The 14,111-nt window shown below is 39.2% G+C and overlaps 2 protein-coding genes across 2 annotated transcripts in view; both read right to left on the reverse strand.

The window, feature by feature from the left end:
- The window catches only part of emilin2a (elastin microfibril interfacer 2a), a 46,789-nt gene that overhangs the window by 9,504 nt on the left and 23,174 nt on the right, over nucleotides 1–14,111 (reverse strand). The window contains exon 5 of the mRNA XM_057856491.1: nucleotides 2,277–2,585. Within this exon, the coding sequence (XP_057712474.1) occupies nucleotides 2,277–2,585 (309 nt within the window). The remainder of the gene's footprint in view (nucleotides 1–2,276; nucleotides 2,586–14,111) is intronic.
- On the reverse strand, nucleotides 6,123–7,289 carry LOC130929392 (ADP-ribosylation factor-like protein 8A). The gene is made up of 2 exons (XM_057856496.1): nucleotides 6,912–7,289; nucleotides 6,123–6,493 (listed from the first exon to the last, which is right to left on the reverse strand). The coding sequence occupies exons 1-2, from the start codon at nucleotides 7,032–7,034 to the stop codon at nucleotides 6,281–6,283; spliced, it is 336 nt and encodes a 111-aa protein (XP_057712479.1). The 5' UTR covers nucleotides 7,035–7,289; the 3' UTR covers nucleotides 6,123–6,280.

Here is a 14,111-nt window from a genome sequence, read left to right on the forward strand (position 1 = left end):
CCCCGGTCGGACGGTCCACTCGGAATGTCCCATTTATGCGTCTTAAAGGGCATGTTCAGAATTTTTGACATAAGGCTTAATCTTCGTGTTAGCGGCGGGTTAATTAGTCGGTCGAGTTGATTTCCATAAATTCCGTGGAGTTTGTTATTTGTTTGTTTCTGAGCTACGGAGTGTCTAAATTAGCGTGAGTCAATAGTGCCTGCTTAGCATACCAATAAAAAACAACATGCATGCATGAGAATCGCCCACTTTTATCCATGCAATCAATAGTGTTGTTGGTGTTTTTATGTTTTAGGATTTTACAGTGGCGCCTCCAGAAATGTTTCATAGGGGTGGCCAGATGGGGCCAATTAAAATCTTGGGGTGGCACACCAAAACTAAAAGCCATAATTTCAGGTTTTCATTATATTACTGCAGTAAAAAGGTCAGGGGAAAACTATCAGAAAGACTTAAGGACACGTCTACTGATATATTTTGGTGTATTGTGTAATATTTGATGTTACTAATGATTTAATGTGCATAGTCCATAATCCATAGTCCTGGCTGCGCATTTGGGATGAAATGCACAACTGATGCTTCAACAATCTAACAATATAGAGGCAAGCGGGGTGGCCAGTGGGGTGGCCAAAAAATTTATAGTGGGGGCCGTGGCCACCCCTGGAAACCCCCTGGTGGCGCCACTGGGATTTTATTTTATGTTTTCAGGATAGAGTTATTAAAACTTGCCATTGCATGTCAATGATTGTAGTATGAGCAGCATTATTTGTCATCTAGCACATGTGTAGGAAGCAGGCTGTCCTAAGAAAGCAGGGTAGAGTGATATCACATTGTTTTTTTTCACTGCTGATTTTTTTTTTTTTGTGGGAACGAAAGGGACTCCCCATTAGACTGAGCACGAATGGCCGAAGTACTCCTCTATTGTGCTTGCATTACGCGTCTAAAAAAAAATAATCCCGCAGGAAGAAATGAATAACGGCAGTTTGGTGTGACGTTGTTTTGGTCGCATGGGTAATTCGAACAATGATCTGCATTTTGAATTTATTTGACAATGTTAGATCTGTTAATATTGTCTTTTTATTGGCATGCTAATCAGGCACCATTGACTCGTGCTAGCTTAGCCACTCTGGAGCCCTGAAACTAACAAATAACTGACAAACTGCATGCATATGTGGAAATAAACTACACAGACTAATTAAACCTCCGCTAACTCAAAGATTAAGCCTTACGTCAAAAAATCAGAACTTCCCCTTTCAAGCAAAAGTGTGAAGTGGCCCGTAAATAATTGTCCATTAGCACCCTGCCCTGTCGGACGGTCCACTCGGGGGGTCCCATTTATGCTTATCGCACCTGGACCCTGTTCACATTTGTTCCATCACTGGATGTTACCATATCTGAGGGGCAGTTAACATGACAACTCTGCGACACGAAGACACAATGACTGTGTTGCGGAGTGGCCTCGCGTGCATATGGTGTCGGCGAAGACGAAAGATTCTGAATCCTGCCTCCAAAGTGGAAGAATTCGATTGTGGGGGATTGAGGGGGGGCTTCCTCCACATGCATATCAAAGGCTCCCGTGGCGCAAGATCGCGCCGATAACAACCACTCGTACACGTCACATTGGGCCTGCGCAGTGGTACTACTAAACATTAAAACAGCAAATATGGCGGAATGTCGGCTTTAATTTACTGTTTTAATAATATTTTTACTGCGATTGGCTGGCAGCCAGTTCAGGGTGTCCTCTGCCTACTGCCCGTAGTTAGCTGGGATAGGCTCCAGCACCTCTGCGACCCTCGTGAGAAAAAAGCGGCATGGAAAATGAATGAATGAATGAATAATATTTTTAAATTAAATATGTTGAATGTTTCCATTTTTGTGCCTTTTTGAACAAAAGAAAAATGCCATTGCTTCGAGTGGGCAGGCACATTTTTTTCCGGGCTGACGAAATTTGGTGGGGTCAAAGTGCATCATTCGCTGTCGCTTTGTAAATCTGCACTGCCCCCTAGGGCCTGGCATGAATGCTACATCATTTTCATGCGGAATTGCGACATTGTTCGAATGGAGACGGGCCCATATAAATGCAAATTTGAAATTTTTCGTATTCTCGGAGAGTCACCATGTAAACGGCCCCTGAATATCCCGATTTGGTATTGATATTGTGTTAGTTATTCACTGTGGTATACATTGATGTTTTTTTAAAATTTGATTTTATAATTAATAAAATAATACGTTTTGTAACAAGCCATTTTGAGTACAGAAGCTCCTAACAAAAACGTTACCTGGTGCTCCTGCAAACCCGGTGAGGGGTTGGCCGGCCCCGTCCTCGGAGCCCCTCCTTACTGTCACTCTACGGGTGTACCCGGGGGGTCCCGCCTCGCCTGTCTCCCCTACAGGGTTGCCGGGCACCGCGGGGACGACGTGGCTTCCAGGCCACCGGGGGGCGGATGGCTGGCTGTGGGGTGCCGTCCTCACGACGTGCGTATTGGGCTGCCTCGGTGGGGGGATGATGAGAGGGATGTGGATTTGATGAACTCGGCCTCTGCCCGGGTCTGGCTGGGACGCCGGAGGTTCGGGTTTGAGGAGCACTCCTGAGGACAAAACAAAACAGCGTTGAAGCTTGAACCCGGCGATGGGGTCATAGTGAGTTGGCGGGAATGTAATGGTGTCACACATACTTAGAGGAAATCAATACTCCTTCGTAATGTTTACATGACCAACATCAGCATGTGCGGGAAGAACAGGAAGCTCTCAAAGCAAACAGTTACAGGAACGTCATACTGGGAGATATACACACTCAATTCAGTCATCATAGGGGTCTGGCCTGAAAACCTATATTCAGCATGTTTAAATGTGTGACTTTCACTCTTGCCTTTATACTACAACATACAACAAAAATAGTACTCTGACTCATCAAAAAATTGATAAATAATGGCATGAGCGCAGTTTTACACCACTTTACGAACTGTCATGACTTAATAAATAGTAAGTTAGTGTAAAAAAAGTTAACAGGGCACTAGCTGGAAGATGCTCAGTTCTCATGGCAACCGTGGCAACATAATACAGTGGTATGAAAAAGTATCTGAACCTTTTGGAATTTCTCACATTTCTGCATAAAATCCTCATCAAATGTGATCTGATCTTTGTCAAAATCACACAGATGTAAAAACTGTCAGCTTTAACTAAAACCACCCAAACATTTATAGGTTTTCATATTTTAATGAGAATTCTGCCTAAGGAGACAAAGAGGAATTGAAACCAATTTTTACCAAACAATTTAAGTCAGGTGTGTGCCCAATCACTGATGAGTAGAGGCGTGCGAAATTTCCGATTCTTAGATTATTCGCGATTCGGCCATGGGAGATTCGAGAACGATTCACAAATATCCAAATTCCGATTATTGAATTATACCAGGTAAAGCGGAAGTAAAACACAGTCATCGCGATCTTTGGGACGCAATGAGGAACGGACCGAGAGTAAATATCATGTTCAACTCATGCCGCTAGATAAAAAAACAATCATACCTGACTGCGGCTGAGAGCCGCTACAAACAACGCCCAGTTGCTAGTTGCTACAAACATACGGCTACAGTAGATATCATATATATGTAGAACAAGGTGCAAAATGACAGACGACGTCAGTGTTAGAACATGTATTATTGAACAGAGATGCGAAATGACAGACTTTCCGGCATAAGTAAACAGCCGCCATCTTAAAGCAGTAGACCTCTCTAGAAGGCTCTGTTGTAGCGAACCTAATTAACTTTTTATCTAAAATACTCCTAAATCGGCAAAATCTTGTCTTGAATCTATCTTTAAATGATGAAATAGTGTTAAAACGTTGACAAAAGTAGACAGAAGGGAAATTATGGAATAACTGGAGCAATTTTAACAACTGTAACAGTTGATTCACAACATTAAATTAATTGAATGTAGTTTAAAGCTGCTGATACAGAATGGGGACTGGAGTTTTTTTATTTACTGTTATTTTTGTATTTGTTTACAGTTTTATGTTACCTTGATACTGATATAGTAGTTTGGTTTAGCCTGAGAGGATTTTTGAACAATTTTGGAATTAATGTACAAAACATAAAAAAAAAAAAAAAAAAAATTGTAATCGTATCGTTACGTGCCCAAAGATTCCCAGCTCTACTGATGAGTGGTTTAAAGCTGCCCTGCCCACTATAAAACACACGCCTGGTAAGAAATGTCTTCATGAGAAGCACTGTCTGATGTGCATCATGGCTCAGTCAAAAGAGCTGTCTGAAGACCTGCGATCAAGGATTGGTGATTTGTATAAAGCTGGGAAAGGATACAAAACCATCTCTAAAAGTCTTGATGTTCATCAGTCGACAGTCAGAGATGTTGTTTACAAATGGAGAGTTTGGCACTGTTGCTTCTCTCCCAAGGAGTAGCCATCCACCAAAGATGACGCAAAGAGTTCAGCGTAGAATACTCAGAGAGGTAAAAAAGAATGTTCGAGTGTCTATTAAAGACAGAAATCACTGGCACAGTCCAATATATCTGTGCACACATCAGCTATATTTAAACTATATACAGTGGGGAGAACAAGTATTTGATACACTGCCAATGGGTTTTCCCATTGACTGTGTATCAAATACTTGTTCTCCCCACTGTATGTAAACTTCTTGAGGGGAATTCTAAATTAGGCTGCTTAGGCAATACATTTTGCCAGGATCGTCATCCATTGAATATGGTTCGCCCGCCGGTGTCGTGCCAATGTGGTTACCCCAGTCAAAAATTGTATTGCCTGGGCGGAGCCATATGGAGGTAGCGTTGTGTCTTTATTATTCAATTAAAAAAAATTGGTTCAATTAAAAAAAAAAAAAAAAAAACGGAAAAAAAAGTCGCTTCAATCAGACAAAAAATGTGTTTGAATGCAAAAAAAAAATGCATGTGAAAGCTATTTTTCTTTGAATATTATTATTTTTTATTATTATTATTTTTTGATTGAAGCTACTTTTTTGATTCAAGTAATGTTGATTTGTGTTTGGGCCACATTTTGGCTAGGACATTGTTGTCTTTATTATTCAATAAAAAAAATACGATGCTTCAAAAAATATATTTTGAAAAACAAAAATCACTTTAAACCAAAAAAAGAAAAAAAAAAGAAAAGAAACTTGTCAATAATAGAAAGTTTTTGAATGCGAAAAAATGAGATTGAAACATTTGCATTTTTACACTTTTTCATTGAAAAAGTTTTCTTTGATTGAAGCAGTCCATTTTGTGTTTGGACCATATTATGGGTAGGACATTTGTGTCTAAATCATTCAATCCCCAAAAAGTTAAAAAAAAATTTCATCAAAGAAAAAAATAATTTGAAAACAAAATTGTCCTCCCCTATTTTTTTTTTTATAGTCAAATGATCTGTTCTAAAAATAATTTTGACCCATTATAAAAGTATATTTTTTTGTTCATTTCATTCATTTTTGTCGCAGTTTTATTGCTTTACAACTTTTATATACGTAGCAAAGTCAATTACATGCAATGACACACTTTTCGGCCACCGGGGGGGCCTGGCCCCCACTTAAAATCCGCCTATGGATAAGACGTAAGGAATAAAGATGGTCTGCAAACCCACAATTTCTTTCTGGTACGCAAACGCTTGTGAACAAAATTCTTCCGCTTTGATAGTCACTTTCAGATAGACATGAGTCTGCATGGAGTCATTATGAATCACTATAGTGGCTTGGTTTAGCATCATAGACTGATATCACACGCCTTCAAAGACCTAACACCAAGCCTCCATCCCAAAAATACATTTCCAATCCAATATATTACGTTTGTAAAAAGACAAACACAAATGTTCATTTCCTCTTCGTGTCCTGGGATTGCCTTAGTGCATATTTCCCGTGAGTCCCTCCCCCCTATTCCTCGGATCTCCAAGGGGGTCACCGCAACGCACAATAAAAAACACACCACGGCTGCGAAACGTCACCAGAACCAGATGTCAGGGAGACAACGACATAAGGAAACATTGTTCTAGTTTACACGTGAACACATAACTCATTTCCTGATTTGTTTTCAAATCCAGGGTTTCTCAAATTTTTTCTTTACATGGGAGGCATTTTCCAAAAGACCCTATTCCATACCTGTTAAGTTGTAGAAATTGCAAATAGGGAGATTTCTGTTTGCCAACCCCGATGACGCGCGCGCGCGCGACCATCGCTAAGACAAAATGCAACCATTTTTTTTTCAAGTTCATTTTGGTCACAACACTTGTGTAAAAATTAACTACACTGTCAAAGAACCTCTTTTTGGTGGCATCAGAGATAGTCTTCAACTTGCTCCATGTATTGTCTGGCATCATGTGATACTGCTATGTTGCCTGTGTCATGCCAGTTCTCCTTGTTCCTGTAATCAACATCTAGGATATCCTCAGCTTTCCTGATCACATCTATTTGCACAAATTTGGACATCAGCTTCCTCAGCAGCCTCTTCATCTCATCAACCATCACTCCAATTAGGGTTTCGTCAGACTAAATCAGCAAGATTAAAAACATTAATTACATCATTTAGAAAATGAATCATATTTGTTTTTAAAAGTATCTTTGTCATGGCAGTTTTTTAATTGAATTGTAACCTAGAATTGAAACTTTATATTTTTTGTTTCAGCACAGTAATAATGATATAATGTAATAAAGTGTATAGTATACACTTTAGCTTTAGCATAATAGCGAATCTAAATGATTAAACTTCAAGTAAGTAACGATACGCTTTCTCACTTAAATTCATATATTGTGGGGGTAGGACCGCAGTGGTTTAATATTCCATGATGTTTGATCCACGAAAACACAGAGTAAAGCAGCGACTTCTTCCTCGTCATCGTTCTCCCATCATTAGCTCTAATGCTATTAGCATTAGGCTAGTTAGCTATCGCTGGCAGGTAAGACTTACGGCAATTACGTTGACGAACGTCGTTTTTCCCGAATACTGGAGGCCGACCAGGGTCAGCTCCATCTCTTCCTTCCAAAATAAAGACTTGAACCAGTCTAAAAGCCGGTTTATTAGTGGCAGCATCTTGGGAAGTCGGTGGTGCTTCGCCTCTTCCCTCCCTGTCAGATGATTGGTTGGGCTTTTCCAGCTCTGAAGGGGAGTGAGGGCGGGGAAGTCGGAGACGGCCAGGCTATTCGTTGTTGGTCACTTTCCGAATCGGGCCGAATGGTATCGTTACAAAACGGTGACAAACAAAAACGTAAAAAAAAAAAATTGACATTTTTGGAAAATCGGGAGATTTGGCTTTCTAATCGTGAGGCGTGAGCATTGGGGTCAAAATCGGGAGTCTCCCGACCAAATCGTGAAACTTAACAGGTCTGCTATTCAGATCTTAATGCCATTCAACCACACATGAGATGAACTGCTACAACTAACAACATTGATGAAAACATAGCAGTCTGTTGACAACATGGCAGTTTTTCTGTCCTTTTTCCGCAAATGTTTCAAAAACTAGACTCGTGACAGAAACAAACATGAGTGTAATCACAGCACACCGCAGCCTAAAGATCGTTTCAAACTAGCGACAGCCTAGAGTGAAGGCTTCAGCGGCAACCAGTGTTGTTAATCTTACTTTAGAAAAGTAATTAATTACAGTTACAAATAACTTCTCCCAAAAAGTAATTGAGTTAGTAACTCAGTGACCTCAACGTAAGAGTAATTAGTTACTCAGCAAAGTAACTAACATTACTTTTCATGGTAATATAACAAGGGTCGCGATGCAGAAATTGCAGACATCAAGGAGTGGTCGAGATGTTCATTTTTCATATATTTCCCCTTTTAAATGTTTTTTTTTTTTCCCCCCAATTTTTCTTTGTTTGGATTGATTATTTATCATCTAACATATTGGGGATTATAGCTATCCGTGACTTATTTACAGACACCATTTTTTTCATTGTGACGTAATTTGTTTAAAAGTTTAAAATATGCGAGGGAATAATTTTTTTAAGTCGTTTTTTTTTTTTTTTTTTAAATTTAAATATTAGACATAAATTAATGTTTCTAAGCTAAAAAATGACAGACATTTTTAATAATAAACATAATTACTTACCTTCTTTTTATGGCTGGGTTGAAACAAGCGATTGCGTGGCGTCTGTAAACAGGGTCTCCAGGGTAAAACGGACAAATTAAAAATAGTTCGGAGGCTTAATGCGCCATGAATCTGCTATGGCAGCATATAGACATATTGTTCTATCAAACACAACAGTTATTTTGACTTAAAATACAGCAGTTTATTTTAAAGAGGAGTGCAAGAGCAGAAATTGCTTTTTCAGTCTTGTCTGTGTTTTCCGCCATATACATTTTACATATTATATATTTTAATTATACTTTGGGGATAAAGTGAAAAAACATGTCTTATAGAGTATTTATCTCTTTCCAATTTTAAATCTGAATAAATACATTGAATACACACAAAAAAATAAAATATAATTAAATAAACTGGACTAAAACTTTTGAATTTTACAGACGAAAACATTTTTAGTAATCGCCGACTAAATCTAGACAACTGTATTGGCCCGAATATAAGACGGCCCTGATTATAAGACGACCCCCTTTTTCAAGACTCAAGTTTGAAATAAGACTTTCTGAACCCCAAATTATTTTTTATAAAGAAAATAATTAAAATACATCTGAAACAAATGATTATAACAATATATTTGAGAGAAAAAACATGTTATTTTGCCTCATTCAAATCTTAATATCCGAACATGTAAATATGTAAACAAAAGTGCAATCACATTCGTAAATGAATGGTGTCTGGTTTTTGAAATGTAAATAAACCAATATATTGTGATAAAACAACAAAATTGCAATAACTGCATTAACCATAAGGGGTTCGCTTTGGCCTGGAGAGTCAAGTTTGGCATCCGCTTCAATGATATCTGGCGCCATCTAGCGTCATGAATGGGTATAATGTCTAGACCCTGAATATAAAACGACCCCCGCTTTTTCAGTCTTCTTTAAATGCAAAAAACACAGTCTTATATTCGGGCCAATACGGTATTTGTATGAGATTTCATCGACTAAACCTAGGCGAAGACGAACACATTTTGAAATGACTAAAATATGACTAAGATTAATGAGTATTTTTGTCCAAAAGATTAAGACATAAACAAAAACTAACAGGGCTGCCAAAAACAACACTTACTTTTCAGAAACACTGGTCTAGGACAATGTCTACTTTTGGGATGCTCTGTATTTCCACTGTGTGTGGCGCTTGTTGATAACCATTTTTCTATTCTACTCCCTGTGGGAAACCTTTGACTTCAAGAGGACTTTGATGTCCTTGTTTCTTTCTTCTGCTCCCTGTTGGCAGTAGACACTTCACATCTTTACCGAGGGGTCTTTGCCTCTTCATTTATAAAAGCACTGATCCGGAAAATCAAAAGGAGTTGTTTGATAAGATTCATTTAGTGGGGCCTTCCTACGGGATGGGACTCAGAGATGTCCTTTGGCGCTCGTGCAAGGTCAAAATTTAAAGGGGAGCGTGAGGGAGAAGACCAAGTGCTGAACATCTTGACACAAAAAAAAATCTATAAAGTGAGTGCCAAGGATTTTTCTCATTTATCAAAATCCCCCGACAGGCTGCAGTTCAAGACTTTGCTCCATCAGCATTTCACTTTTAAATCATTAAGTGCCTTGCTTTCAAAAACATGATAATTCACTGCCAGCCAATGTCCGATTTCTAGTCAGGGATATTGTTTCACCAACTACAGTGGGGCAAATAAGTATTTAGTCAACCACCAACTGTGCAAGTTCTCCTACTTGAAAAGATTAGAGAGGCCTGTAATTGTCAACTTGGATAAACCTCAACCATGAGAGACAGAATGTGGAAAAAAAAACAGAAAATCACAGTTTGATTTTTAAAGAATTTATTTCCAAATTAAGAGTGGAAAATAAGAATTGGGTCACCTACAAACAAGCAAGATTTCTGGCTGTCAAAGAGGACTAACGTCTTCTAACGAGGTCTAACGAGGCTCCACTCGTTACCTGTATTAATGGCACCTGTTTTAACTCCTTATCGGTATAAAAGACACCTGTCCACAAACTCAGTCACACTCTAAACTCCACTATGGCCAAGACCAAAGAGCTGTCGAAGGACACCAGAGACAAAATTATAGACCTGCACCAGGCTGGGAAGACTGAATCTGCAATAGGTAAAATGCTTGGTGTAAAGACATCAACCGTGGGAGCAATTATTAGAAAATGGAAGACATACAAGACCAAACAAAGAGCAAAAATCCCAGAACCACACGGGGGCATCTAGTGAATGACCTACAGAGAGCTGGGACCACAATAACAAAGGCTACTATCGGTAACACAATGTGCCGCCAGGGACTCAAATCCTGCACTGCCAGACATGTCCCCCTGCTGAAGCCAGTACACGTCCAAGCCCGTCTGCGGTTCGCTAGAGAGCATTTGGATGATCCAGAAGAGGACTGTTAGAATGTGTTATGGTCAGATGAAACCAAAATAGAACTTTTTGGTAGAAACACAGGTGCTCGTGTTTGGAGGAGAAAGAATACTGAATTGCACCCGAAGAACACCATACCCACTGTGAAGTATGGGGGTGGAAACATCATGCTTTGGGGCTGTTTGTCTGCAAAGGGACCAGGACGACTGATCTGTGTAAAGGAAAGAATGAATGGGGCCATGTATCGAGAGATTTTGAGTGAAAATCAGCAAGGGCATTGAAGATGAGACGTGGCTGGGTCTTTCAGCATGACAATGATCCCAAACACACAGCCAGGGCAACAAAGGAGTGGCTTCATAAGAAGCATTTCAAGGTCCTGGAGAGGCCTAGCCATTCTCCAGATCTCAAACCCATAGAAAATCTGTGGAGGGAGTTGAAAGTCCGTGTTGCCCAACAACAGCCCCAAAACATCACTGCTCTAGAGGAGATCTGCGTGGAGGAATGGGCCAAAATACCAGCAACAGTATGTGAAAAGCTTGTGAAGAGTTACAGAAAACGTTTGGCCTCCGCTATTGCCAACAAAGGGTACATGACAAAGTATTGAGATGAACTTTTGGTATTGACCAAATACTTATTTTCCACCATGATTTGCAAACAAATTCTTTAAAAATCAAACAATGTGATTTTCTGTTTTTTTCCCCACATTCTGTCTCTCATGGTTGAGGTTTACCCATGTTGACAATTACAGGCCTCTCTAATATTTTCAAGTGGGAGAACTTGCACCATTAGTGGTTGACTAAATACTTATTTGCCCCACTGTATACAGAGTTTCTTGATAAGCTTCTCCAACTTATTTCTGTGTAGTCTCACCAAGCGAGAACACAGTTTATTGTTACAACAGCTGGTTTGTTTACAGGCCCCCTCGCGGCCCTCATATGAGTGCTACAGTGTCACAACACGCTCTGGAGCATACTTCATAATTTCATGGACATTTTATCCCTCAACAAAGATCTATTGACATGATAATGAGCATGTAAAAATTAGACATTGGCAATTTTTTTTCTTTTCATAAACAAACTGGAGGATTGAAAAAAAAACTCTTCTTTTAGTGGAGACCATTAAATACGACAGGTAGCCAATGAGTTAGTTAAGCAGGCCACGTCAGTCGTTGGTGTTATCACTTTGTGAAGGAACATGACATACATTACTCTAACACACTTATTTAATCAATCAGGGAACAGTATCGTTTCTCGTATTTACTGTTTGTATTACTGTAACACACCCAATACAAAATAAATAGCACTTATACCATAGTTTAAGGAAAACAAGCAGAATATAGGGCATAAGAGATAAACAACGCCTTCTTACCACGGAAGCCCAACGTGTGCGTCATGCAACTGACTGGGCAAGACTGACGCTAATAAGCCCACCTCTGCACCACCAACTCCCGTAATCAGTTCTCCCGGACAGTCCATAACAAATGGCGGGACGCTCTGTCGCAACACAAGGAGCACCGGAAAATGCCCGATATCCAACTGATAACACGACTGACAAGACTCCAAGAGCCCCTTTGACGCTGAGGCGGCAAAATCTACAACCCTTGTTGCCCGGACAACAGTAACTCCCGAATCCTCCTGTCCAATCCACAAATAGACAATATTCCTAAACACACCCTTCTTCCTGCCCACAGCCCGCCCAGCGAGAGAATTCAAAAGACTGAATGTTTAACTAATTGTTGTCATTTTTCTCGGGAACCTTTTGTTGACTTCTGATATGGCTGTTTTGCCTTTCTGTTTGATTGTTGTTGACACGAATAAATTGTCAACTTGTTCTCGGTGAGCCTTCTTTGAACCTTTCAAAATGGAGTCAGTACAAAGGGTTAAGACTAGAGCTGAAACGAATACTCGAGTAACTCAAGTTAAAATACTGATCCGAGTAATTTTATTCACGTCGAGGAATCATTTAATTTTGCCAGCTCTAAGCATCACGTTTTGCCCGGAGTACTTTTAATGCAGGACAACGCGCTGACGTCACGTGCGTAGAGGAAGAATCAAAAAAAAAAAAAAAAAAAAAAAAACCTTACTGCAAGCGACAGCCGCTACAAGCTATGCCGACGTTGCTAAAAACTACGCCCGCGTGATGCTTGCTACAGTGGTAGCAGGTAGCCAAGTTCTGATGCGGCTCATAGATTTCATATGTAAGTAGAACTAGATGGGAAATGAACAACAGGGCGGCGTTAGTAAACAGCCGCCATCTTAAAGCAGTAGACTACATAGCGGTAATAAATAACATTAACGTTACTGTCACTAGCTCACGTAACGTTAGCCTTGCGGAGGGCTGGTTAACTATTAATTATGACCACTGTCGATGCGTTGCTAACGTGTCTTACATACAGGCTTTATTTAATCTGTGAAAACATTGTGCTGTAGAGTGATTGGGGTGTAAAATAAAAAATAACGCTAACTGTCAATTTTAGCTCAGTAGTCATTGCTGGATAAAACACCAAGTAGCACTGGTCCCTAATATGCTCCTATACAGCAGGTATCATACGTACATTTATTTTGAACACTCCAAAAACTCAAAATCCTATCAGGATTGACAGTTTAGACTAACTTAAAACTTAACTAGAACTTAAAAATAACTTGACACAAATGGAAATTCTATTGAAACACATGGGAAAAACACCTAACTTTTAAGTGATGTGTGGTATCAAGTGTAATGACATTTTACTGTAGGTAAGAAATATATATACACTTTTTTTTTTTTAATAAGATCTAGAAGTTTTTTAGGTAAAATCAGTGAATCAGTTTATTCTAGTCACATCTGAGATGCAATTGTTGGCTGTTTTCAACAATGTACATCAAAAATAAAGACATTGATTGACTGAAAATGGTTCAATTTTAGAAGAAATGTCTTGTTTTCTCATGTACATTAATAATTGCTCTTTACCTACAAAAAAAAAAAAAGTTTTATCTGATTACTCGATTAATCGATAGAATTTTCAGTCGTTTACTCGATTACTAAAATATTTGATAGCTGCAGCCCTAGTTAAGACTAAGGTGAATAAGCAGAGTTTGACCTTCTGGCCGGATTGTCGGGGTTCCGCCGGTCTGGGTCGTTGGAGCTGTGCCAGCGCGGGTTCGGCGGTTCAGCTGGTGTGATTCAGGCGGTCTGGCTAGAAGGTCAGATTCTTTTAATCGACTAGGGCTGCAGCTATCGATTATTTTAGTAGTCGATTAAGCCATCAATAGTTCGAAGAATCGAGGAATCGGATTAGGAACATTTAATGCGTTGCAGAATACATTTTAGGAGATCTCAAACAAAGGCTTGCTAAAATTGCACTTTCGAAAGAGCATTAAATGTGAATACAAAATAATATTCCTGAGTGTTTCTTCAAACTACAGTATGCAGGATTACACTTTCATTTAAAACTAAATTAAAATACCTGAGCTTAGCCTCAAGCGGTATAAAAAAATCAATGAGGATCTAAGTATAACAAAAGAACAATTGCCCAAATTGCATAGCAAAATTCCTCTAGCTTAAATGCTATAAAATGTTTTTTTTTTTGCAATGCTCTTAACAAATTGTTCAAACACATATTACCACAAAAAAAAAAAAAAAAAAAAAACGGCTTAATATACCTCTAAACTAAATTACGAAGGCATAAAAAGAAACTATCTCAAACAAAA

The sequence above is a fragment of the Corythoichthys intestinalis genome, chromosome 14 (assembly GCF_030265065.1).
Source record: "Corythoichthys intestinalis isolate RoL2023-P3 chromosome 14, ASM3026506v1, whole genome shotgun sequence".
Classification (NCBI taxonomy): Eukaryota; Metazoa; Chordata; class Actinopteri; order Syngnathiformes; family Syngnathidae; genus Corythoichthys; species Corythoichthys intestinalis.

Excerpts from the sequence above, each read along its gene's own strand:
- LOC130929392 (XM_057856496.1), bottom strand. The coding sequence starts at position 7,034 with ATGCTGCCACTAATAAACCGGCTTTTAGACTGGTTCAAGTCTTTATTT. Across the intron at positions 6,494-6,911 it reads CGTTCGTCAACGTAATTGCC|TCTGACGAAACCCTAATTGG; the intron begins GTAAGTCTTACC and ends TTGCTGATTTAG.